We start from the raw sequence: 24,351 nt of genomic DNA on the forward strand, positions 1-24,351 counted from the left end.
GGGAGGCCGGGAGGGGTGGGGGGCTACTGATTCCAGATGAGAACCTCCGATGCAACGTGCCAAGATCCACTCCACGCATAAATAAATCCCATTTGATCTCCAAGCGCACAAGTTCTCAATAGATAAACAGCGTGACACGAAGCACAAGGTCAGCCGGCCATTTAGCACAACGAAGATACTTGCCAGCTATAGCGGCACGGAAGCTCACTTTCCCTCACATATAAAGAGCTCTGACAAATCAATAAAAGGGTTAACAAACCAGTAAGGGGGAGGGATGAAAACGGCAAGGGTCCGAACAGAGGCCACGGGAGAGGGAAGAACGGGGGTGACGTTCCCACGCAGTCTGGGTGACAGGCGTGGGTCTGCAGGCAAACACTGCACACGTACGCCCCGGCCTAGGGAATGGGGAGTCCTTGTGATTACTGGAGGGGACACACGGGAAGCCCCCCTGATGGAGTGTGTGTGTGTGTGCGCGTGTGCGCACATGCGTGTGCGTGTCAGTGGACGGCCTCCGTCTCTGCAGAGGGGTCATCTGTCACAGGTGCCCCCCCCCTCGGGCCCTGATGGAGGAAGATGTCCCAACCGCCCACAGTGACACCGTGGGCGCGGTGCCTGAGCTCAGCAGGAAAAACATCAACCCGGAGCCCTGCAGACCCAGCGGGAAATCCCGCAGGAGCGGAGCGGACTCGGGGCCGTGCCCAGGGGAACGTCTCCCTCGCCCCGCCGGCCGCCTGCCTATTCAGGGCCTGGGCTGGGGAGGTAGGAAAGAGGGCCGGGACTTCTTCCGTCCTCACGCACAGCCGTGCCGGGCAGGCGGGGCTCGGCCCTGACCGAGAAGCCCTGGCTTCTCAGGCCGGGACCTCGCTGAGGCCAGAGCCAGCCCAGCCCAGCGTGGCAGCGGATAGACAGACAGACAGACAGACAGACAGGTGATAGAGAGGCTATATGGGGGGGGCCCAGCGCCCAGTTCTATGGGTCTAGACATTGGGGGGTCTGGACAGCCAGCCTTGCCAGGGCCATTGTCGGGGGACCCCGGGTATCTACACAGCCAGCTCCTTGGCCCTGGATGGGGGGCACAGGCTCCCCAAGACTGCCTTAGAGGCGCTGAACCCCCCATCGGGGCCCTGTTCTCAGCGGGCGGGGCCACGCGGACCTCTGCCTCCCAGGCCTCGCGCCCGCGCTGGGCAGGACTGGCCGAGGGCCCCCTGCCCCCGCTGGGCCCGGGCTCCCCAGCGAGCTCACAGGAGCATGGGGCGGACGGACGGACGGACGGGAGACTCCATCCCGAGGGGCTCCGGGCTTCCGCCCCCAGTCCTTCCGCGTGGCGGCCAGCACCCCGGCTGCGGGCTCGGGCTGGCCCGAAGTGACACCGAGACCTGCCTCAGCCCCTCACACCCCCGGGGCTCCCCGGCAGCCCCCCCCAGAACAGCGGGGAGGAGTCAGGACACAGAGACACCCCCCAACCCAAGACAAGGACCCCGGGGGTGACGGCAGGGCCCGAGGCCAGAGAACCCCAGCTCACAGCCGCAACCTCGGGCAGCACAGGCTCTTCCACAGACGGAACCCCCCTGGCCGTCTTGCGGGGACGGAGGGGGGGAGGGGGCCCTCGCCTGCCACCCCCCCCCCCGCACTCTCCATCCCACCCCCGGAGTGTTGGCTCTGTTGCTCCCAGGGGAGGTGCACAGCGGTATGGGCTGGCCAGAGGCTCCTGTTCTCAGCCTCAGTTTCCCCACTCACTGAGCGGGGTGTGGCGTCTGCCAGGTCAGACGACGGGGCACCGCCGGGGGTGGGGTGGCCATCGCTGTCTGTGGGGGCCCGGCAGACCGCGGAAGAGAACCCGCGCGACCCCGGGGCGCAGGCGTTGGAAGGCGGGGCGCCCGTGCGGCCCCCCTCCGCCTGGAGCGGACTGCCCACCCCCCCCTCCCCATCTCCGCCCGGCCAGGTCTAGAGCGGGGGGCCTGGCCCTGACCCACGGGGCCCTGAGCCCCAGAGGCCCGGAGCCCACGCTGCCACCGGGCGGTGGGCCCCAGAGGAGCCCGGGACGGCACCCGCCTGGGGTGGGCGTGGGCGTCGGGGCGCGCGGAGTGCTTCCAGGCCTCCGGTTAGTACACACGCTGCGCTGGGTCTGCCAGGTCCCCACGCGGAACCGCCAGGCCTTGCGCTTCGGCCCCGAACGCCTCTCCCTGCAGACCCCCGGGAACATCCGGGACCCGCCGGGGGGGGGGGGGGGGTGGAGGAGCCCGCCCAGGCCCGGCCCGCCCACAGGAGGGACGCGCTCCGCCCCCGATCGGGGCCTCGCGTCCCGGGGCTCGCCTAACCCCGAGTCACCCACGCACTGCCAGGCACGCAGGGCGGGATCAGGCTTGGGGGGGGGGGGGAGCCATTCTGATGCCCCCAGGGACCGCCACACACCTTCCAGGGGCTTCCTCATCCACGACAGACGACGAGGGCAGGGACTGGCAGACCAGGCCGGCCCCGGCCTCCCCTTCCCCGGCTCCTGCGGGTCCCCGTGGGCATTGAGCCGGGCCCGCAGTGGGGGCCCCGCGCGCACCCCATCGGCTGCCCGGGCCTAATCCACACGGGAGGACCCCCCGGCCCGACAGACAGTCCAGCAAGGTGGGCCCAGGACAAAGTCGCCATTTCCTGCTGACTTGAAATGTTTTGTGACGCCTTTGACCCAGCTCTTTCCTTTCTCCCGAGGCCTACAGCCCCGTGGACCTTCCTGTTTTACTGTGCCCCAGAGGCAGGCCTGGGCCTGGACACCGGGGCTGGGGTCACATTCCAGTGTCACCTGGTCCCTGGGTCACTGGGGGCGGGGGAGCTGGCGGGGGGGGGGGGTTCACGGTGCAGCTGGCTCTGGTCCTGCTTGGCCTTGGGTCCTGCCTCATGGTAAGAGTTGTCTCCTCTCATGGCAAGGTGAGCCCCACCTTGCCATCTGCCCCTCCTTGGGAAGTTGTCCCTAACAGCGGTAGAGATGGCCCTGGCTGCTGCCCGCTAGGGCTCTGCTCCGCTCCACGGGCCGGGCCCCCTGCCCCCGCCCCCGCCCCGGCCCTGCCCCGAGGGGGTCGCCACGCAGGACCCCGAGGAGCCTGGAGGACAGCGTCCCGGTGCGGAGAAGATGGAGCCCCGCTGGCGTCTCAGGGGCGCGGGCGAGGCCCAGGTCATCCCTGCCCGGAACCCCGAGCCGTGCGACAGCCAACCCCGCTTCGGACGGCGCCCGCCTGGCTCCGTGGGCGACCCCGGGGGGGACCGGCCACCCCGGGGGATGAGCCGAGTGGGAAGGGGTACCCAGAACGCTCACCGCAAGGCCCCGACCCTCCCCAGAATGCCCGGTGCACAGCCCGGGGTCTTCTCCAAGTGAGGGAGGACACAGCCCCCCACCCCCCACCCCACCCCCCGACTTCCCGTGCAGGAGCCCCGGCCTTCCTGGCTGGACCTGGCGTCCTGGGGAAAAACTTCCTGCCCAGAGCCAAACGAATGCCGTTCAGGGTAGGGGCCTCGCCTTCCTGGGGTCGGGGGGTCCGCGTGGCCCTGGGTGCCAGGCACTCCCTGGAGAACCCGCCAGCTCCTCCTTCCATCGAGGGGCGCCCCCCCTCCTCCCCACGCGGCCTAGAGCCTCGGCCCGCTGCGTGAACGCGCTGGCCCGCGCCGGGCCCCCTGCAGCCCGGTCAGGTCTGGCCAGCCCCGCCCACCCGGCTCCACCCACGGTGCCCTGGCCCTGCCCCGGGCCGGGCCCCAAGCCCGCTGGCCTGCCTAGACCCCCGGCCCTGCCGCGCGCCCCAGGACACAGAGGCGATTTTCTCCTTCCCAGGGAAAACAGAACCAACCGGCAGCCTGGCTGTGAGCCCCCCTCCCCCCCCCCCCGCTTGTGGGGCTCTAAGGTCTCCCCAGTGTTTGGGTACGGAAACACCTGCTGGCCCAGGATTAACGCTCCCCCGGCCCGCCACCGAGCCTGCCCAGCTCCAGCCGGCCTGCATTGAGGAACTGGGCACAAGGGCAGAGAGGGGGCGTCCTGTGCCCCGGGGAGGGGGGACGGGGCTGGCTCCGGGCTCCAGGCGTCCAGGACGCAGCCCCTGGCCGGCCCCGGCGGCCTGGCGCGGAGGAGGTGGACGCGACGCTCGTTCTGAGAGGCTTCAGGCCGAGGCCTTTCACACGCAGCCTGCGTGGCCGCGGCCCTTGCCCCGGCCCCAGCGCTGGGCGGCCCAGGCCTCCAGGATGGAAGACCGGGGGGGGGGCGGCAGGACCCCCCCACTGACCACAGCAATCCAGGGCCGTGCACGAGCGGCCACTCGGTGCAGCTTATCCTTACAAGTGGCAGGAAAGGGTCCCCATGGCAGGTGGGAGCCCAAGGCACAGAGGGGGTGGCAATGGCCCTTCCCTTCCCCCCCTCCCCCAGCCCCCATCTCCTTACCTCAGTCCCAGAGGATTTGAACTTGCTCTAATTTAGTGCCCGCTTTGCATGTGCACGCGCGGCGCGCGTGTGTGTGTGTTGTGCATGTACCCTGGTATTGGGGCTTGAGCTCAGGCCCTTGTGTTCTTGCTTGGCTGGGTCCTCTACCACTTGAACCACACTTCTGCTTCTGGTTTTTGATGGTTGATTGGTGATAAAAAGTGTCTTGGGCCAGGTGCTGGCGGCTCACGCCTGCCATCCTAGCTACTCCGGAGGCTGAGATCTGAGGATCATGGTTCAAAGCCAGCCTGGGCAGGAAAGTCCATGAGACTCTCATCTCCAATGAACCACCAGAAAACCAGAAGTGGCGCTGTGGCTCAAAGTGGTAGAGCGTCAGCCTTGAGCTGAAGAGCTCAGGGACGGTGCCCGGGCCCGAGTTCAAGCGCCATGACCTACCAAAACAAATGAATAAAGTAAAAAGTGTCTCAGGTTTGTCTTCCTGAACTGGCTTCAAACCGCAGTCCTCAGGTCTTAGGCTTCTGAGCAGCCAGGATCACAGACGTGAGCCACTGGTGTCCAATGTTCAACTCCACCAAAGCTACCTACCGCCTTGTTCCTTTCTTGGCTATGGTTGGCCAGCGGGCCTGGATGGATAGAGCCAGGCAAAGCCGAACACCCGGCCTATCACCGCATGGCTGCTGTGGGCTCTGGGGCCCCCGGGGCGCCTGCCCCAGCCGCCACGGGCAGGGACGACGACTCTCCCAGCCTCTGTGGGCCACGGAGGATGGCAGGCCCGGGAGTGCTCTGCCCTGCCCGCTACAGGAGCCGTGGCACACGTTGTAATTTACAGACACAGAGACGTCTCATTATGTTGTTTGCTTGAATACCGGCCTGCTTAGCCAAGTGCAGGTGTGGTGGAGACAGGTGCCCGGCGAGGCTCCCTCCACCCCGGCCGCTGCCCAGCCAGCCTCGGGCAAGCTGCGAACCCTTTCCCTGCAGGACAACGGATCTGCCCTCCGTCCGCTTGCAGCAACACCCAGCTCGGCACAAAGGTGCTCCGCGGAGGGTGCGTGGGAGGTGCTGGCCACCCCCACCGGAACTGCTGCCCACTGTGCCCATCGGGACTCTCGCAAGTGTGCACACACATACGCACGCCCGCCCCTCGCACTCCCGCATGGTAGCCTCGCCTGGCACTGCCACTGCCGAGCGGGTCCCTCGCCAGCCCGCCGGGGGGCTCACGGGCCCAGCACTGGTGCCGGGCCCAAAGCCGCCGACCTGGGAAGACAGCTGCGCCCCAGTTGAGGGGCCCATAGTCTAGGTCTCCCCCTCTAGTCGCAGAGGCCTCAGGGCTCTGGGGGGTGGAGTTCAGGGATCTCACCAAGGAGGACATCTGCTTTGCCTCACTGATTTCTGGAAGGAACTGGAAGAACCACTGTGCTGAGCTAGGAACAGACGTCACGGCCACCGCACTGACGGTGCCCGGCTTTGAGACCGCGGCCGGGGGCCGGAGCGAGGCTCAGGCCGGTGGAGGGGGCAGCCCCAGCAGCCAACATCACCGAGGTGGGGGCGGCAGAGAGGAGGCCCCGGGCTCCCCGTCCCCAGCAGAGCCGGGGCCCCCGGCTGAACGGGGACTAGCGCTTCTCTGATGGGTGGGACCTGAACAGTGGGAAATCCAGTGCCGTCCACGGGGCTGACACGGGGGTGACAGAAGCCACTGGGCGCAGCACCCGGCCCTGGCACCGTGGGTGCTCTGCGCTGGCTGCCGGGGCAGCCCCCGAATCCCAGCTGCATCGGCCTGCCTGCCTGCCTGCCTGCCTGGCGTCCTGGCTTCTCCTGCTCGACCAGATGCTCCGTCCCCTGGGAATGCGGGCTGTGGAGCCTGCTGGCCCCAACATCTGTGAGGGGGAGGAGGAGGATGCCGGTCCTCCTTCCTCCCTCCCTCCCTCCCTCCCGCTCCAGTGATAGCCCCTGATTTATGGGGTGCAAAGACCTCAAGTGGCCGCAGCAGCCCTGGAGGGCGGGGGGGGGGGGGGGGGAACAGCGCCCGCCCGGCCGCAGGGAAGACCGGACTTGCCGTGCTGATTTGGAAAACGGTCGCGCCGAATGTTTACGGGTGAGATGCTGACTGTGATAAGGAGCCAGGGGACAGGAGGACGAGGCGAGAGATGGCAACCCCCTCCTGGGCATGCCAAGTGCCTGTCCAGGCGGCTGGCATTTGCCACCCAAGTGCCTGTCTTTATGTAAATGGCCCAGAGCGAGGCTGACTACACCAACGTTCCCACGCCATCCCTGAGCAGAGCCTCTGGGTTTTGGCAGTTTTTTCCTTAGCTGTCAGGGCAAAAAAATATAGAAGAATTCTGGTCTTACTTAAGGGTTGTTGGGGGGGGGGGTTCCCTCCCCACCCCCTGGAGACCTAGAAATAGCTCGCAGATGTGCAGTACCTGCTGATGTTTGCGCTCCAGTTACTCCACCAACATAACTCCCTGTGCTCCTGTAACTGAAACCCCAATCTCCAGGCCGGCTTTCTCTTTAAAGGGGGGCCGTGGTGGGGGGGGGAAGCGTGGGGGGACGGAAGCGCTAAACATGTCTAAATGTGTCTAGAGCAAATTCCAGGAAACTCGGCCGTGAGAACCGCTGGCTCTGGCTGGGGGTTCTCACAGGCAGCTGGCTGGGGGCATGGAGGGCCGAGGCAGAGCCGGGCAGGGCCAGCGACGGGGTGCAGGGCCGGGGACGGGGTGCAGGGCTCAGGGCCTCGCCGGCCCCGCAGGGGCCTTTCCTCCGGAAGCGAAACTAGTCCCCAGAGAGGCAAACATGGACTCGTATGCAGGTAGCTTCGAGGAGGAGGGGGGGAGGGAGGGAGGGGGCGGGTCGTGGGGCGCAGGAGGGAGCCGAGGGTGAGGGAGGACTTGGCTCTCCCAGTGACTCAGCCCGCAGCCGGCGTGGTGGAGGCTGAGTTGGTACCAGGCCCGGGGGGCGGGGCTTCACAGTTTCGTCCCCTGGGGCCTTTGCTTTTTGGAGAAAGTTCTGAGCCGCTGCTGGCCGCCTGCCCGATGGGGTGGAAGCTGCCCTCCCCCACCCCCACCCCCCTCTGCAGGGGTCCTTGGGCCCCCGTGGCTTGGGAGGGAGGCCCAGGCAGACCTGCAGACTTGAGGCAGGGCCGGGCCCTACAACCCTTCTCAGTCCGGTCCCCACCCAGAGATGGGCCTGGGCTTGGAGTCTTGGGGGCCCAGCCCCTGCCTGGAGGTGCTGGCCTCAGAGTTCTGCCTCCCCCAGCCCCCCCCCCAGTCCTGTTCCTCCTCCATGAAGTCCCCAGCTTAGCTTCCCAGTGACCCCCCCCAAGGTCACATGATTCCCACAGCCCCATGCCATCTCTTGCAGTTTCTAGGAAGAGGACGGCCCCCCCACAGGCACCGTGAGAAGTTGAGGGGACCCCAAGGCCTGGGAGCGTCCAGTGGGGTTCTCCTTCTCAGAACATGCCCGGACCCCCTGCCGTTTCCCCCGGGCCCACAGTCGGGGCTGTGCTCAGAGCGCGGAGCCTCCCTGCCGCTGGGAAAAGGACGGGCAGGTGGCTGCCACCTGCCCGCGGTCCTGCCCTGCCCGCCCCGCGGGTCCCGGTGGGGGTGCCCGCACCCATGCTGCCCAGGAGGCCGGGCCTGCGGGCCCGGAGCGCAGCCCACCGCGGCGGCTCTCGGGCGGGGCGCTGCCAGCCCGGTGTAGGGACTTGCCCGGGCAGCTCGCCGCCGCCGCCGGCTCCTGGCCTCTGCGTGGTGGGGAACCTCGGGGCCTCCTCTCTGATACCCTCCCCCCCCCCCCCCCCCGCACGACGACGGCAGGGGCCGCGCGTCTCCGCCACCCCTGGGGCCGGTACCGCGCCTGTGGCAGGGCCGAGGGCACTAGGGGCCGGTCGGCATGGCAGCCAGGAGCGTCCCAGCGAGGCTGGGTGACCGAGTCCACTCCCAGGGGCCCTGCTCCCCACGCCTTCACCCTGCACTCATAGGCGCCGCGCGGTCAGCAGACCTTCCAGAGCATTTGTGCACGGAGACCGGGACCCAGCAGAGACCGGCACGGCCGTGCAGGCCAAAGGACAATGTCTCGACAAGGAAGACAGGACCCTAAGACGTCCTCCTCCAGGACACCCCCCAGCCCCCCTCCAGGAGAACCATCACCCCAGCTCCTCACCCCGGCAGGGGAACCCTTGGCGCTCTGACAGGTGTTCTGTCTTGAAGGTCTTGGGGGCTGCCAGGCCTCCTGACCTTGCCCTCCCCCTGAGTCCCCAGTAACCGGCCCTGTTGAAACCGGCCTGGGGCGACAGCACATGGGTGCCTGCGGGCACCTTTCTTCCTGGAGAAGGGGCACGCGCTGGATTTGCCCTTCCCTGGGCACGGAGCTGGGCTGCCAGCCCGCGCCCCGCGTTCCGAGCCCCCCCCCCCGGGGTGCGACTTCCCGCTGATGAGGCCTGGCCTGCACAGCACCTCTCGTTAGAAGTCTTGGGGGCAGGGGGTCCTAGCTCCCCCTCCCCCCGCCCCATCAGGTCTCTGGAACCCCATGGGGATGCCTTGCGCATGCCCTCTTGACACCTCCAGTGTCCCCACTGCAGAAAGTCCTACCGGGAAGGCTTCTGCAACAGGGGCCATCCCGGAAGGCTGGGCCCACCCCCCCCGAAGGCCTCAACCCTCCCCCCCCCCGCCCCGTCTCAATGGCCCTTGTGGGGCTCCAGCTCTGGGTTTGCAGGGGTGGGAAGCCGAGGCCTGGGCTCCCCTCCTTCTGCGTGCCCCCCGCCCCACCCGGCCAAGGCGTGGGCTGCACCCTGCCTGGGCTGCCATCTGAGTAGGCCCCTCCGCTGGCTGGCACAGTGACGGGGTAGGCACCAAGGGACATAAAGTGGGGGCGGGGGCAGGGCCAGGGCGCCGCCGGCCCCAGCTCTACCCCGCCCCTTCTAGAAGGCTGAGACCTTGCTCCCAATGCAGGCTGGATCATTGGCGCCCTGGGGCACAACACAAGGCCGGGCCGGGGCACACTTACACTGGCCAGCCCTCCAAGGTCCCCGGGGCCCTCCCTCCCTGGAGACGGGGGAGGGACGTGGCACCGAGTACTGAGCGTGTGAACTGCACCCGCCAGCCAACCCATCCTTCTACGGAAACTGCTCCCGGGGCGGTTGGCTGTTAAATAAACATCTCCCCTGCCTGGGGCGCCTCCTCTCCCGGGCACTGACCCTGAGCTGCTACCCCGGGCTGCGCCGCGGCGAGGACGGCTGCGTGGCTGCTGGCACTGGCAGCGTGGAGGGAGGTCACTGGGGGGCGGGTTGCGGAGGAAGGAGGTGAGTCTGCCCACCTCTGGGGGCCTTGAGGATGCCTCCCTCCCGCCTCTGGGACTCGTGCCGCCTGACGGTTCTTCAGCCTCAGGGCCTTCTCCGTCGGGTCCTTGTCACCCTTTGAGGCTCTCCCTAGGGAGTTCCCCTAGCTGCCCACGGCGGGTGTGGTGTGGGGCCGAGCGGGTCGCCACCGAGGCCTGGGGATGGGGACGGGGAGGGGGGCGTTGTCCGCCCCAGACTCCAGTGGATTTGGGCTCCTCAGAGGCTCAGAGCAGGCGTTTGGGGGCACCGAGCGCGGCATCAAGCCTGGCACGGGGACGCCCACGGCTGGCGTCGAAGTGGAGAAGCGAACGCCTCGCCGGGCGCACGTGGGAGAGGCGGAGCCCGCGTTGGGCAAGGCGCTGACGATCCGCGCGCCCTCCCGGGCCACCGTGGGCCGGAGGAGCCGGGGGCCGGGGGAGAGGAGGAGCCCAGGAGCGTCTGGAAGGGTCTCTCCCGGGAGGGGGGGGCGGGTAACCACGCCAGCGCGCGGCAGGCCCGGGGCGGCTCCCGCGGGGCATCCGGAGCTCGGGCGGCCGAGGCCGCGGGCGTTGCGCCACCTCCCTTCGGGTCAAGTGCTCCGGAAGTCGAGGCTGGCGTGCTGGGCCGGGGTCTAAGGGGGTCCCGGGGCCGCGGACACCCGGCCAGAGGCGGCTCCCGCTCGGTGGCTCCTCCCCGCGGCCCGGCACCCGGGGCCCCCCGCCGCCCGGCCTTACCCCCCTCCCGCCCCCGCGCGCCTCCCAGGCCATTGAGATGCAAATCGTCGCCAAATGTCACCGGAGGAGGCGACAACCCGGAGGCGGATCCCTCCGCGGCCCCGGCTCCAACTTTTAGCTTCCGAAAACTTTCGAACAAGAAGTAGTCCCGCGCGCCCACCCCGGCCGCCCCTCGGCTCGGCGGGGCGGAGCTGGGGGTGCCGGCGGCGGGGCCCGGGGCGTCGCCCTCGCCCCGGCCCGCGGAGGCCCGGGGCCGGCCGGGCGCGCGAGGGCCGCGGCCGGCCCGGGGCCGGGGGGTGCGGAGGGATCGGGGGCGGGGCGGGCGGGCGGGCGGGAGGGCGGGGCGGGCCCCGCGGGGGCGGAGCGCGCGGCGGGCCCCGGGTCTCACTACCGCTTCGGCCGCGGGAGGGAGCGCAGGGGCGCCGGGCACGGGGCGCGGGCGCTGCGAAGGAACGAGCCGGGGCGCCCGGGAGACCCCGCGGTTCGGAAGCCGAGGGCCGCCGCGTCCCGCCGCCCGCGGGGCAGCCCAGCGCGCGGGTGCCGAGGTCCCCGCCGGAGGCCGCCCGGGCCGGGGCGGGCGCGCGCGCGGGCGGGCGGGCGGGCGGGCGGGCAGGCATGCCGCCGCTCCCGGCGCCGCTGCTCTGCCTGGCGCTGCTGCTGCTGCCCGCGCTCGCCGCCAGAGGTAAGCGCCCGCGAGCCCGCAACTTCCCGCGCCCTGGGGAAACTCGGGCAGCGCCCCCCGCGCGCCCGCGCGCGCGCGCCCCGGGTGTCGGGGAGGCGGGAGTGGAGGCGGGCGGCCCGGGCCGGGGGAGCCCGGCGCCCCGGCCCCGCGCCCGGGTGGGCTCGCGCCCCCGCGCCGGAGCCGGCTCGGGCCGCGGGGACCCGGGAGGCCGCCGCGCGGGGCTCGCCGCCCGAGCCGCCCGCCGGCCCACGACTTTTCGGTGTGAATCAACTTGGTTTTGGTTTCCTGTTGCTCCTTGGGGCCACTTATCCTCCTCCTTCCTCGCCTCCGGCCCGCGCCGCCGGGGTGCACGGGGGGCGCGCAGTGTGGGGTCCCGGGCGCCGGGCCGGCGGGCGGGCGGGCGGGGCGGCTGCGTGCCCGGCTCCCGGTGGCCCCACCCGTCGAATCGCTGTCCCCCCCCCGGCCCAGCCCGGCTCACGGACAATGCGAGGGAGGGAGGGAGGGAGGGAGGGAGGAGGAGGGTGGCCCGCGGACGGCCCGCCGCGGCTGGTGGAACTGATTTTCACTTCACGGAGTTGAATCTTGGGCACTGGGCGCGCGGCGTGGAGCGTGGGCAGGGGGGGGGGAGCGCGGATTCCTCCCGGCGATGCCTGGGAGACGCTGTTGCTCCGAGCCGGGGGTGATTAATTCCACTCCCTCCCCCCCCCCAGAAGTCGGAGCATGGTCCTCTCCCAGAAAGTAGGGTTCCCGGTGGTGTCACCCCGTCCCCGCCCGCCCCACCAGGGGTTCGGATTCTGCAGCCCCGTGAGGTGGGGCGGAAGGGCCCGGTCCGTGGCCCTTTGCTGAGAATGGGGTCGAATTCCTTGCCAATGCCGGGCGCGGCGGGCGGGGGGCTGCCCCTGGAGATGCCCCCGCAGGTATTGGGTGTCGTTGGAGGCGGGGCAGGCCGGGCGCAGCCCGCCGCCCCAGGAGGCGGCCCTGGCCCGACAATGGGCCGCTCTGATTCCCTAGCCGGCGCTTTGTTGGCGGGCGGGGCGGCGGGCTCCGCAGCTGTCGCATTTTCCCACGAGCGGGGGCCGCTGAGCGAGGTGGACGCCGGCCCGCCGCCCGCCCGCCCGCCGGCCCCTTGCGCTGGTGTTTGAATTTCGAGGCGAGGGCGGTGGCTGGTTGGGAACCCAGCCCTGCCCCGTTCCCTGATGAGCCCCGTCCGTGGTGGGGAGCAGCCCCAGCCCTTCCCCAACCTCCCTTACTGTCCACCCCTTACTTGCCGGGAGCCCCTGCCGCCTCAGCAGCCAACAGGGTGGACGGCGGCTCTCCGGGGACACAACCTTGGCTTCCCTTGGGGCTCAGAAGCCTCCCCTTTTCCCCAGCTCCCTCGCTCCCCAAGACGGGGCACGGTGCCCCCCGTCAGTCTCCAAGGACTTGGGGCTGGTGACACATTGCATCCAGAGTGTGACAAGAGTGGGTGGCCGCAGAGCCGGGCCCTAGGCTGACCCCCCCCCTCCCGCCCGCCCGCCTAGGTCTGAGATGCTCCCAGCCCGGTGCAACCTGCCTGAATGGAGGGAGGTGTGAAGCCGCCAACGGAACCGAGGCCTGCGTGTGAGTACTGCCCCTCTGGGGACCTGTTGCTTTTGTGGGAGCAGAGCCCCTGCCCCCCGCGGCCAGAACACTGGGTCATTGTCTTCTGGAGCCAGCCCAAAGGCCGGCCGGCCGGTCACGTGCTCACTTTCATTGGACAAAGTCTGGCAACTACTTGTCACTAGCGGTGATGCGTGTGCGGTGCATGGAGCGGAGCGGCCAGGGCACGCTCCTCCGTGGCACGCTCCTCCGTGGCACGCTCCTCCGTGGGCCCCTCGGGCTCTTGAGGCCCTGGGGGTAATTTGCAGGCCACCCCCCCCCATTTCTTCTTAAGCTCCCAGAAGCCCTTGGTGGTGGGTGGTAGGGGCTCTGGAACCCTTACAGAGACCCCCCTCCCCCCGTCCCCGTCACCTGTCACCTGGGAGCCCTGCTCTGGGCGGGCAGGTGACATGGCGGGGAACTTTCGAAACAAAACCCACCCCCCGCGCACCCCTGGCCCTCTGGGCGAGGTGGGGAGACGTTGGCGCGGTCCTGGTCCGCACCTGCCCGCCCGGGGGGTAGGTCGTGGGGTGCGTGCCAGGCGTCTGGTTTCTGCCCGGGCAGCGGCCTCGGGTCCTCAGCTGTAAGATGGGTGTGACCGGAGGCGGGGAGGCTGCCCGTCGCGGGTCGGGCAATCCCTTGAGAGCCCCGAGTGAGAGCACCAGCCGACCTCGCCAAGCTGCCCCGCGGTGGCCCGTGGCCTTCAACTTGAGTTTGTCCCTGGGGAGGCTGAGGAGGCGCCGGGGACCCAGGCCGCCCGGCCCCCCCCCCCACCCCCGGCTCCCCGCGCGGCTTGGGAGGCTGCAGACGGCCCCGTCTCCGGCCCGCCGGGCGCGCCCTCATTCCAACTGCTGAGGGGCCGTCCCCTTGACAACCCTCACGCCGCCGCCTCCTGTGCCCAGCTTGTGGGTACCCCCCCCCCCCCACCGAGGCCAATTAAGCAGGTCTGTGAGCAGTTTATTGGACAAAGCCGATTGTGTCTTTGTCAGACGCTAATGAATGCACACTGCTTTTTTTCCCCCCCTCTTTTTTTTTTGCGTTTTTGGGGCCCCTCTCTCCCCCTGCGGAGGCCTCGCGGACGCTTGATACCCTAAATCTTGTTTCCTTCCATTCAGAGGCCGACAGCTGGGAAGTGCAGCAGGCTATTGTTGGGAGGCGATTAATGCGGTGCGATTAATTATGCGTGGCTTCCCAGAATGCAGCCAGCCCCCTTCCCCGCCGCCGCGGCTCTCCGCCTGCTTCTCACCGGCACAGGGCAGGGCCGAGGCTCTTCTGACCTCTGCCCAAGATTCGGGAGCGGGCAGGAAGGCCGCTAGGCTGGGGAAGGAGGGGAGGGGGGTCTCAGTCCCGCTAGGGGATGGGATGGGCGCGGCCCGGCCAGCAGAAGGCCCGGCCCGGCCGCTCCCTGTACCTGCAGCCGTACCTGCAGGGAGGGACGGCCCCCGGCACCCAGGCCGAGCGTCCTCGAGCCGATGGACTCCCGGTCCCGGGCCTCCCTCTCCGGCGTCTCAGACTTGCCGCTCCCGGAAGCGGCTGGTGCCCGGCCTGCCTCGTCCCCTGGAGCTCACGCTGCTCAGCGGGAAGCTGCCTCGGTTTGGCCTGGGGCTCGGCGAAGCTCTGCCCACAGAGGTCCATTGTGCACACCCTGCAAATCCAATTAGAAAGTGGGGTGGACGCAGGACCTCGGGCCGGCAGAGCCGGAGGCCAAGGTTACGGCCAGGCCTCGTGGTACATGGACACAGGCTGGGACCCAGCGTGCGGGGGGAGGGGGCAGGGCACTGGTGTGCAGGTCTGGATCCCTGTTTGGATCTGGGTGTTTGAGACCCCCAGAGAGTACACACAGTGGACCTGTTTCTCTTTCCTGGGGCGCATGCTAGAGCCCCTCAGGCCCCTGGATTCTTCTGCCATTGGGAATCTTCCTAGGAGGTAGCAGTGCCACGGAGGCCTCTCCCCCCCACCCCCGTGGTGGGTGAAAAGGCGAGGCTCTGAACCCTGTGGGCGGGGCACAGCCCCGGGCAGCTGCTGGGGGGAGTTGGAGTACCCTGTGTTGGGTCATCGGATTGCCCTCGCCTCAGTTTCCCCGTCCGTACGGCAGGGCTGCTGCACGACTGGCACCTTGGTGGCGCGTGCCAGTGGGTCGGTGGGCTGCGTCAGGGACCCGGAGGGTGGAGGTGTAGTTGAATAATTCATTAGTTCAGAGAATCCCAAGGGTGCTGCCTGGTGGTCCTGTCTGGAGCCCCACCTGGGTGTGGGGGGGGTGCTGGGGCTTCTGGGGATCCTGTCCTGGAGATCTGCAGTGGGGAGGCCGTCGTGCCTCTTTTCCGGACTCCGGAGTGCTTGCTGTGGGCCGGGTTCCACCCCGCGCGTCGCCGGAGCCCAGGTCGGGCCGGTTGGGGTGGAGGGAGGCGGCTGCAGCCGGCCCGGGTCTGATCCGTGGTGGTGGTGGTGGTGGTGGTGGTGGAGCTGTGTGGCCAGGCCTGGGAAGTAAGAGGGGCGAGGCCCAGAGCAGCGCCCCCCCCCCCCCCGTGTCCCTCCCGGCGGCGCCCCTCCTCGGTGAGGAAGCAGGGCTGGGGCGGGGCCTCCACGGGAAGTGACTGAGGCCGGGAAGGGAAGGAACTGAGCCCTGTGCATCTTCTGTCCCCTGGTCCTGCTGCTGTTCCATTGAGTCACTTGTTGTCTCTAGTCAGTCCCGATGTTCCACGGGGGGGGGGAGGGGGCCGGGGGGCGGGGGGAGGCAGACACGGCCCCCAGCCCTCCCGTCTGTGAAGCGCCTGGCCTTCAACGACTCAGGCTAGGGGACAACACCAGAGACTCACCTGCCACCAGACCTGTGAGAGTCAGCCAGGCACCGGAAGGCCTGGGCGGTGGGGGAAGGCTTCTGGCAGGAGCCCGCGTGTGCGTGTGCGTGTGCGTGTGTGTGTGTGTGTGTGTGTGTGTAGGAAGCCGAATCTGTGGGCAGCCCTGCCTCTGGAGGGCAGCCAACAGTTTCCATTGAGTGAATAATATGAAAAGAGAGCGGCAGGAGGCTGAGCTCTGCAGGAAGAGGGCGGGGCCGCCAGGGGAAGCCCTGTTTCTGGGTGCTGAGCTGGGGGGTGCTGGTGGCCCGGGTGCCGAGCTCCGTGCGGCTCCGCAGAGGTCTCCGCAGGGTGTCTTGGCCTGGGTTGCAGACCAAAGCCCTCTGCAGGCTGGGACCGGCGCCACGGTGCCACCTGAGGGATTGTGGCAGGCGATGGAGGGGCCCCCCTCAGCCCGGGGTGCGCGGAGGGAGGGAGCCTTTGAGTCATGGGCGGCCGTGGCCCCCGCAGCACCCGGGGCGGACGGAAGGGGCGCCGTCCTAACTCCCCACACACGGAGCTGCGTTCGCCGGCCTCGTAAACCCGGCCCAGGCTGGCTGGCTGCCCCCGCTCGTTCCATCCCCGGTTCACAGGTGGGAAGAACCCAGGCGCAGACGTGCGGGGCGGGCGGAGGGAGCCGGGGCCCCAGGCCAGCTTGCGTCAGCGTTGGCCTTCGTGTACAGACACATCCAGAACTTAACAGCTCCTTCCCAGGGGCCGGGGGAGAAGCATCGCCCTGGTTAACGAGCGGCTGGCCCCGGGGCGTCGTGACTGGACCGGGATGTGTCTGAGCACCCTCGTTTCCCAGGCCGGGCGCGCCCTGGCCCCCGCGGCCCCCACGGCACCGAGCCCCGCCGAGCCGGGCGCCCTCCCCGGCCCCCCGCTTCCTCCTCTCCGCGGGTGGAGGTCGCCTGTGGGGGGGGGGGTGGTAAGAGGGTGGCCACAGGCGGCAGCGCCCGGGAATTGGGTGCAGCCGGGTGGCTGGACAGGTTTGCGGGCCGCAGCCTCCGCGGGCCCTGGGCCCCGTGGTGTCGGGCAGCGCGCGGAGCCGCCGGGTCCCCTCGCCCCACTCCGCCCCGCTCTTTGAGAGCCCAAGGGTGCCGAGAACGGATTTGGATGGCAAGGTACTTGAACCGTTGAGAACGTAGTGGCATTTAGTAAGAGAGGATTGCGTAACCGCCGGGATGACGCAGCTCCAGAACTCTCTATTGTTGTCCTGGGGTTGAATTCGGCCCTTTTTTCTTTTCTTTTTTTGGCCAGTCCTGGGGCTTGGACTCAGGGCCTGAGCACTGTCCCTGGCTTCTTCCCGCTCAAGGCTAGCACTCTGCCTCTTGAGCCACAGCGCCGCTTCTGGCCGTTTTCTGTATATGTGGTGCTGGGGAATCGAACCTAGGGCCTCGTGTATCCGAGGCAGGCACTCTTGCCACTAGGCCATATCCCCAGCCCCCTTTTTTCTTTTCTTGAGGTGCTTTTTTTCAGTCAGGGTCTTGGGTTTTGTCCGGGCTGGCTTTGATCACTGCTTCTCGTACCTACGGCCTCCTGCGGAGTGTGGGTTCCAGGCACTGCCTCACCCGGCTTCCTGGTTGGAGATGGAGTCTCACTAACTTTGTGCCCCAGACTGCCATCCTTCCGACCTCTACCCCTCACGCGGTTGGATACTACGGGTTCGAGCCATAGTGCCTAGCCTGTGTTCTCACGGTTTGTTTTTCTTTTAATTGCTATTATAGCGGTGATGACAGAGGGGTGACAGTTACATAAGTCAGGTAATGAGGACATTTCTTTTTGGACCATGCCACTCCTTCCCTAGCTCTCTCCCAGTTTTCCCCTCCCATCCCTGCCCACAACTTGTATCGTTCACTTTCAGCAGAGTGTCTAGCGAGGACCACGAGTGGGCGGCTCACGCCTGTAATCCTTCCTACCTGTAGCTCAGGAGGCTGAAATCTGAGGATTGCAGTTTGAAGCCAGTCTGGGCAAGAAAGTCCATGAGATTTATCGCTAGTTAACTACCAAAAAAATAAGTAAAAATCCACTAGTGGAGTTGTGGTTCAAGTGGTAGGTAGAGCACTCGCCTCGAGCAAAAATGCCAGGAGACAACTCCCATGCCCGGTTCAAACCCTAGGACCGGCACAGAAACCAAACCAAAGCCCTGAACGGCAGCAAGAACAGTTCAGCCGAGGGAAGCACGGTTCTTCCCAGAATCTCACCTGGGATCCACTGCCCGAGTCTCAGGACCCCCCTGGTGCCATCGTGGAGCCCCCCCCCCGGGGGAGTTGGGGTCGGCCCTGGGATTTCACGCTAGGATCCTGATTATAGCGCCTCCACTTTTTGCACAGTCAGCCTCAGGCTACAGTCCCCCCCCCCCCCCAGCAGGGGTGATGGGCACGCGTCGCCGCCACCTCCGACCCCAGGAGCGCCGCTGGCTTCAGCGTCCCCTGGCCGAGGGCAGAGCTGGGGGGCAGGCAAGGCCGCGTCGGGCCCGCTTCATTCGCTTGTGGGCATGGGCGGGGGGATGGGGAGACAGAGAGAGGGGTGACACTGCCCGCAGAGACGCGTACGCATCACCTGACCGGACGGCACCTCGATGACAATAGAATTATTAAAAAAAAAAAAAAAAGGCGCTGATTCTCCCACGCAGAGCCTCTGACTGCTTCCAAGACCAAAGCGGTCCGGGAGCTGCCCGGCCCCTCGGCCGCCGCACACGCACACACGCACGCGCACACGCACACACGCACACACGCACCCCCGGCCATGACCTCAGCATCTCAGGACGCTCCCTGGACCCTCTCCCTCTCCCCACACCACAGAGAGCGGGCCCTGGCCACCAAGGCCTCCCCTAGACGCTGTCAGCCCGCTGGGCTTCCCTCCGGGGAAGGACGAGCCACCCGGAGGGAGGCAAGGGGACTCCATGGCTGCCTTGGGCTGGCTTGCCCGTCACCTGCCCCGAGTGTCCCTTGTGTGTCTGAAGTGGTGGTCCTTTTGAGCCCCTTTGTTATCTGGTGACACTGCTGATTGACTACACAAACTCAACCCCTGCCTGTAGCACCGGAGGCCGGCCTCCCTCCCCCAGCCTCCCTCCCCCAGCCTCTCCTCCCCCAGCCTCCCTCCCCCAGCCTTCCCAGCCAGCCCAGGCCCGAGGGCGGAGCCCTAGACCTAGGCCGGGGACAGGACACGTGGCCTGTGCTGCCAGGGTGAGCAGCCAGGCCCGGGCGTCGCCCGGCGGGAGTGTGGGGGGCCCCTGGCCACCGGGACGTCGAGAAACACCTGTGCCTGGCCACGCCCGGGGGCAGAAGGCTGCACCCTGGGCGCCTGGCCCCGAGGAAGGGTTCCCCGGGGCCCGGCTTGGAGGTGCCTGCCGCAGGTGGCGCGTGGAGCTCGGAACGTCCCCTGCCTCGCCCCGGAGGCCAGGCCCCGCGGGGCACGACGGTCCCCAGGGCACCAGACCCCTCGGGGAAGCGCCCCCCCCCCCCGGCCTGCCCTCTCCAAGCGGCCCTGCTGAGCTGCGTAGGAAGGCACGTGGGTGTCTAGAGCTGGAAACCCGGTCCGGGGTTCACAGCTGGGGCCTGTCGCCGGTCGGGGACCTGCCTCCCACCATTTCCTCTCAGTTTCGGTTGTTGGGGAGCGGAAACAACAGTTACTGGAAGTGAGGCCTGGGGGACGAGCCAGGGCTTCCAGGGTGAGTGTTTTTCCCTCACCCACCGCTTTCGGTAAGACAGCGAGGTAGATACTGAGCCGGGCGGGGGGAGGACCAGGCCGGCCCCGACGCTGCTCCGAGGGGCGCGTCTGCCCCCTGGGCTCCTGGGGACGGGGTGCCCTCGCAAGGGTCAGGCCAGGGCGACCTCAGCCCTGTCTGAGGTCCCAGTGGCGGGGGCCGGTGAGGCTGTGTCAGGGACTCAGCAGCTTCCTCCCTCTGCGGCCAGCACCTGGGCGGGGCAGCCACTGTGGGCTAGAGACGGGACCCACTTCCCTTCTGCAGGGGTCCACGTGCGTCCAGGCTGGAGCCCCCCTCCCCCTCCCCCGCTCCACCTCCCGGACTCGAACCCTGAGCCAGACGTGCTGCTTCCCGGTGGGCGCTTCGTCTCTCGGGGCACCGTTCTGAGGTCACCGTCGATGTGCGCGGGATGACCGGCGGGGGTGGGCGGACAGGTCTGCACGAGCGTGCGTGCGCCTGCTTCCTGTCCCGCACGCGGGACGCCGCGCTGTGGCGTGGGCAGGGCCGGGCACGCACTGGCGTGGGGGGCGGGTGTGCTCTTGCGCTGGCCTGGTGCCTCTGAGGGCGACAGGGCCACGACCTGCCGCACCAGCCCGCGGCTCCCCCGTACTTCCCGCGGAAAACGAGTCCCCTGGGCCCGCTACACCAGCCAGCTTCCAGTGCCCCCCCAGGATGACGGGGCGGCCGGGCCCCGGAGGGCCCCTCACCCCCGGGCGCCTCTGGGCAGGGTACAGGTGGCTGGGCCTCAGCTTGCGGTGCGGTGTTGGGGGGCGGCTCGGTGACCCGTGCGCCCAGGTCCCTGGGGAGATGCGGATAGCCGGGTGGGGGGGGGTGGGGGGAGGAGTCCCCAGTCCCAGGACCCCCTCCACCGACTGGCTGCTGAGGGGGTGGTGGGGTCCGGAGCGGCCAGGGCCTTCGGGGTTCCTGGGAGCTCACGGGAGAGCGGAGCTCTGCCCCGCGGGGTGGGGGGGGGGGACGTGTCTGCGGGCGCTGGCAGGATGCTGGCCACGGCGGGGTGACCCTTCTGCTGGAAGCTGGGGTGCCCTCTCCCCGAGCCCCTCACTCAGAACCCGCCCCGCCTGCCGGGGTTTCGCGTTTCAGCGAGCTCCTCCGTCCCTGTAAAAAGGCATTGTCCGCTGGCCCTTCCCGGCCGGGACCTCAGGGCGACGGGCGGGGAGGGGGGTGGGGGGGGGCCCGGAGCTCCCCTCCCTTTTTCCCAGGGAGCTCCAGGCCTCTGCCTCCTCCCAGGACAGCCGCTGGCTGGAGGTGGGCCTGGGCACCTGTGAGCGGCGGCCTCTCGTGGCCCACCCGGGAGAGGGGCGGCCGGACCCTGAGGGTGGACAGGGCAGCCCACCCCCCCCCCCCGTGGCCTCCTGCTCCGCCCCCCGCCCCCCGTGGCATCTCCTTGGGGAAGCAGAAGTGGGAGTTGCCGGAAGGACCCGTTTGGGCTCTGGCGCGGCGCTCAGCCTGCCACGGCTGGTTCATTAACGGGGTTCCGGATGACGCCCTCCCGCCGGGACGCGGCCCTGGTGCCCATCGGTTGCCTTCCCCGTGTCCGAGCGGCCGGCCGTGGGGCGCGGGGGGCGGGCTCTGCCACGCGTGAAAGCGGAGGCCCCCGGCGTCCCCGAGGGAGCGGACGCTGGCCGAGAGCCTGGAGCGGCGGGCCGCAGGCCACTGAGGATGGCCGGCGCCGGGGCCAGGACCGCCGTGTTGGGGAGACCAAGTGGGAGAAGACTCGAGCTGGAGCCCGCGGACTCAAGCAGGCCTTTCCCCGGGGACCAGCGCGTGGTGGTGCCCGGTGCCTCCGGCGGTGCTGGGAGGGGGGCGCAGGGGGGCCCCACCCCTGCCCCTTCAAGCCCCCTCTGCCTGTTCCAGCTCTGCCACGTCCGGGAAGTTGCTGGACTCCTACCGGAGCCTTTGTGTCGGAGGGACACGCTGGTTCCCACGGTGGCCGCGGTGGCCAGCGGGCCCCGGGGGGCATTGTTTTCCTCCACGGGGGCAGGGGGCTTCCCGGGAGGTCGGGTTCCGTCCCATTCGTCTCCCACACAAAGGGCTTCCCCGAGCAGGCGAGGAAGCGCTGCCTTTCCTGCGCTTCCTCTCCCGGTGTATTTTAAACACCCGAGGATGCAACTGGGGGGAAAGATTTGGAGACAAAAGAGCTGAGCATGCTGGGAGCGGCTCCTGGGGCCGGAAAGCCCGCGCCACGCTGGGACCGGGCTCTGGACCCGCCGCCCCTGCCCTCGCTGCCCTCAGGTCCGCCCCCTGCCCGTGCCCGGCCCTCTGATCGGGGCAGATGCTGGGGCTGTGCGCACCGGGCCCGCCCGGCCCCCCGTCTGGGCCCTGCTGGACTCTGCCGTCCTCGCCGCCCTCCCGCCTGCCCAGTAGGCTTAGGGTTGTGGACAGTGAGGGTTTCCAGTTTCCAGGGCTTTGTCAGCCCTCCCCCGCCCCCGCCCGCCACCCGTAGGTCTGTTCTTTCTACAGGAAGTGACCCCAGGTAGGGCCCCTGCCCAGCCTGCTGGAAGGACCTGCCTCCTGAAGGGGCACTGGGTCCTGTCTCTGCCCAGGGGACGGGGGAGGGCCCAGAACTCCCGGCCTCGGCCAGGGGTGGGGCTGAGATCGTTGACCTCATGGAGATGCCGCGGCCAGGGGCCCACCCAGCCCCGGGTCCGCCCCACTACCACCCTGCTCCGTACCGATCTGCCTGCATCGGCCTGGGCGGGGGCACCCTGGCGTGGGGCCCGGGGCTGGGGGGTTTGGGTGCAGGACAGGCTTAGGCTGGGAGCAGGGGCTGTACCTGGCTCTCGCTGGGGATGAGGATGTGGGCAGGGGCAGGCCACAGCGGGGGACGTAGCCAGCCCCCGTGGAGCTGGAGCCTCCCGACAGGCAGGCAGCTCAGCCCCCAGGCTCTCCCCCCGGGGCTGAGGGAGGGCGTGCAGGCTGGAGGGACTCCACGGGCTTCTGGCAGGATGTAGCCTGCTCTCTGGGAGCAGAAAGGTGTCTGCAAGATGACCCGTTAACCCCGAGTGACCGCTGGGCTTCTGGGAGAGGTGGGTGGTGACCGGGCGGCGGGAGCTGGGCCCTGGAGAAGGCAGGCAGACCCGTGAGGGGTGGAGGTGGGGTCTCCTGAGGGCAGGTGGCTTCCTCTGCCACCGTTCCTGGAGGTGTCCTCGTGGCGTGGGCTTGAGGCATGCAGGCCGTCCTTCCTGTACTGGCCGGGCGGGGGGGGGGGGCATCCACCCTCTGGACCACATGTCTAGGGTCCAGGCTACTGGGCCCTGGCTCCAGGGGGTGGAGTGGGGCAGCTTTTCCGGGGCAGGTTTCGGAGGGTCTGCGTGGCGTCCTTAGACAGGCTGTGGGGTACTCCTTCTCGGGGGAAGGGCCTGTCAGTGTCGCCTCTGTGACTCAAACCCAGCCCTTGCCAGAGTGACCACCTACCCTGCCTGGCCACTGACCTTTGAACCCCTTTGAACCACTCCCAAGCCATTCACCCTCTCCTCCTCACACGCATGGGAAACCGAGGCCGCGTGGAGTATGCACCCACGCCGGACGGCGGCTGGGCAGTCTGGACAGCCCGAGCCCCACAAGCCCCTCCCGCCCCAGAGGAGCTCCTTCCCGCCCCCGCCCCCAGCTCAGCTCCAGCAGATGCCCCACGCCCGCCCGTGGCTGGGCTGTCCCCCCCACGCCATACGCCCATGGAGGACGAGAGCCACGAAGTCACCCCCCGTTTGGGAGCACCGGGAGCTGTCATCTGTCCCCTGGGGGCGGCAGATGGCCGCTTAGTTAGGAAAGGAAAACAGCACAATTTAGAATTAGTCCCGGGTGAAAGGTCACCGCCGCATCTGCCCCCCCCCCCCACATGCTGGGAGTTCGCATTTCTATGGAGCGGTGCTGCGGGGCGGGGGAGGGGGCAGCAGGAGGTGGCTGCTCTGGGACAGCAGGGGCTGTTTGTGGGGGGCTGGGCCTCTGGACACCGTCGTCCCCCTCTCCCCGGGGAGGGCAGGGGTCCCATCCGGGGCGCAGCTGGCGAAGGCCGCGTGCCGCTGTGTGGCCAGGAGGCCAGGCCAGGCCAGGTGGGCACCAGGCGGGCAGGCCGGTCTTGGCTGCGTCCCCCCCCCCCCCGCCCGGAGTGAGGATCCGGCTGCCGTCTTGGAAGATGTCCTAGTTGTGGGAAGTCCAGGCCCCCCCCCCACCTCCCTGGCCGCGGGTGGCTGGGGGAGGCTTTGGGGGCCACGTCCCCAGGTCCCCTTTCTTGTTGGTCGCACCTGCCAGGATAGGTGTGGAGGGCGGGACGGTGGGGGGTCTGGGGGGCCCTGAGCTGTGGCCTGAAGGCCCTCCCTCCTCCTGGATGTCTGGGTGTGGGGGGAGGGGTGGGGATGTCTTCCGGCTGCACCCCCAAGGTGGGCAGGACAGGCTGGACGCCACCTGGAGCTCCAGTGGGGGGGGGGAGTGAAAGCAGGGCCTTTGGGACTGGCCCCCCGCTGTCCTCCTCAGAGCCTCCTGCCGGCCCGGTCTGCAGCATGCCGTCACTGTGGGGTCCCGGAACCGGGGTGGCAGCGCGGAGCACAATGGGGTCTCTCAGCCCCTGCGTCCCCCGCGGGGGCCGCCGGCTGCCAGGCTCCCGCCCTGCCCGCCGGGGCTGGCGCCCGGCCACACCCGCCAGAGCAGCTGGGCCTTCCACCAGCGCACCTGCTCCCGCCCGCCCTTTGCCCGCGCCGCCGACGCCTGATTTATGGGGCTGATTCTACCCTCGCCGGTCCGGCCCGATGCGGCCGTGTCAACGGGGGTCGATCCCCCCCGGGCCGCTCATTGGGGTCCGCGTTCGGGGCGGATGGTACGGGGCACGGCCTCCGGGGCGTCGGCTCAAGACGCTGGCGGAGCAGCGCTCAGATCGGGAGTCCCGGGTGCCCACTCCAGACGGAGTGACGGAGCCCCAGCCCGTCCGGGGTGGGGGTGGGGGCGCGTGGGTTCTTCCAGAGCTAGGGGGAGTCTGCCTGGGCGCACCCACCGGGCTTCTCGCCTCCTGGAGCGTCGATCTGCCCGGCCAAGGGCCTCA

General features: G+C 69.1%; 1 protein-coding gene across 1 annotated transcript in view; it reads left to right on the forward strand.

Moving 5' to 3' along the window:
- Positions 1-11,071: 11,071 nt before the first annotated feature.
- Positions 11,072-24,351, forward strand: part of Notch1 (notch receptor 1) — a 37,756-nt gene continuing 24,476 nt past the window's right edge. The window contains exons 1-2 of the mRNA XM_048345888.1: positions 11,072-11,138; positions 12,659-12,737. Of these exons, the coding sequence (XP_048201845.1) occupies positions 11,072-11,138; positions 12,659-12,737 (146 nt within the window). The remainder of the gene's footprint in view (positions 11,139-12,658; positions 12,738-24,351) is intronic.

The sequence above is a fragment of the Perognathus longimembris genome, chromosome 1 (assembly GCF_023159225.1).
Source record: "Perognathus longimembris pacificus isolate PPM17 chromosome 1, ASM2315922v1, whole genome shotgun sequence".
Lineage (NCBI taxonomy): Eukaryota > Metazoa > Chordata > Mammalia > Rodentia > Heteromyidae > Perognathus > Perognathus longimembris.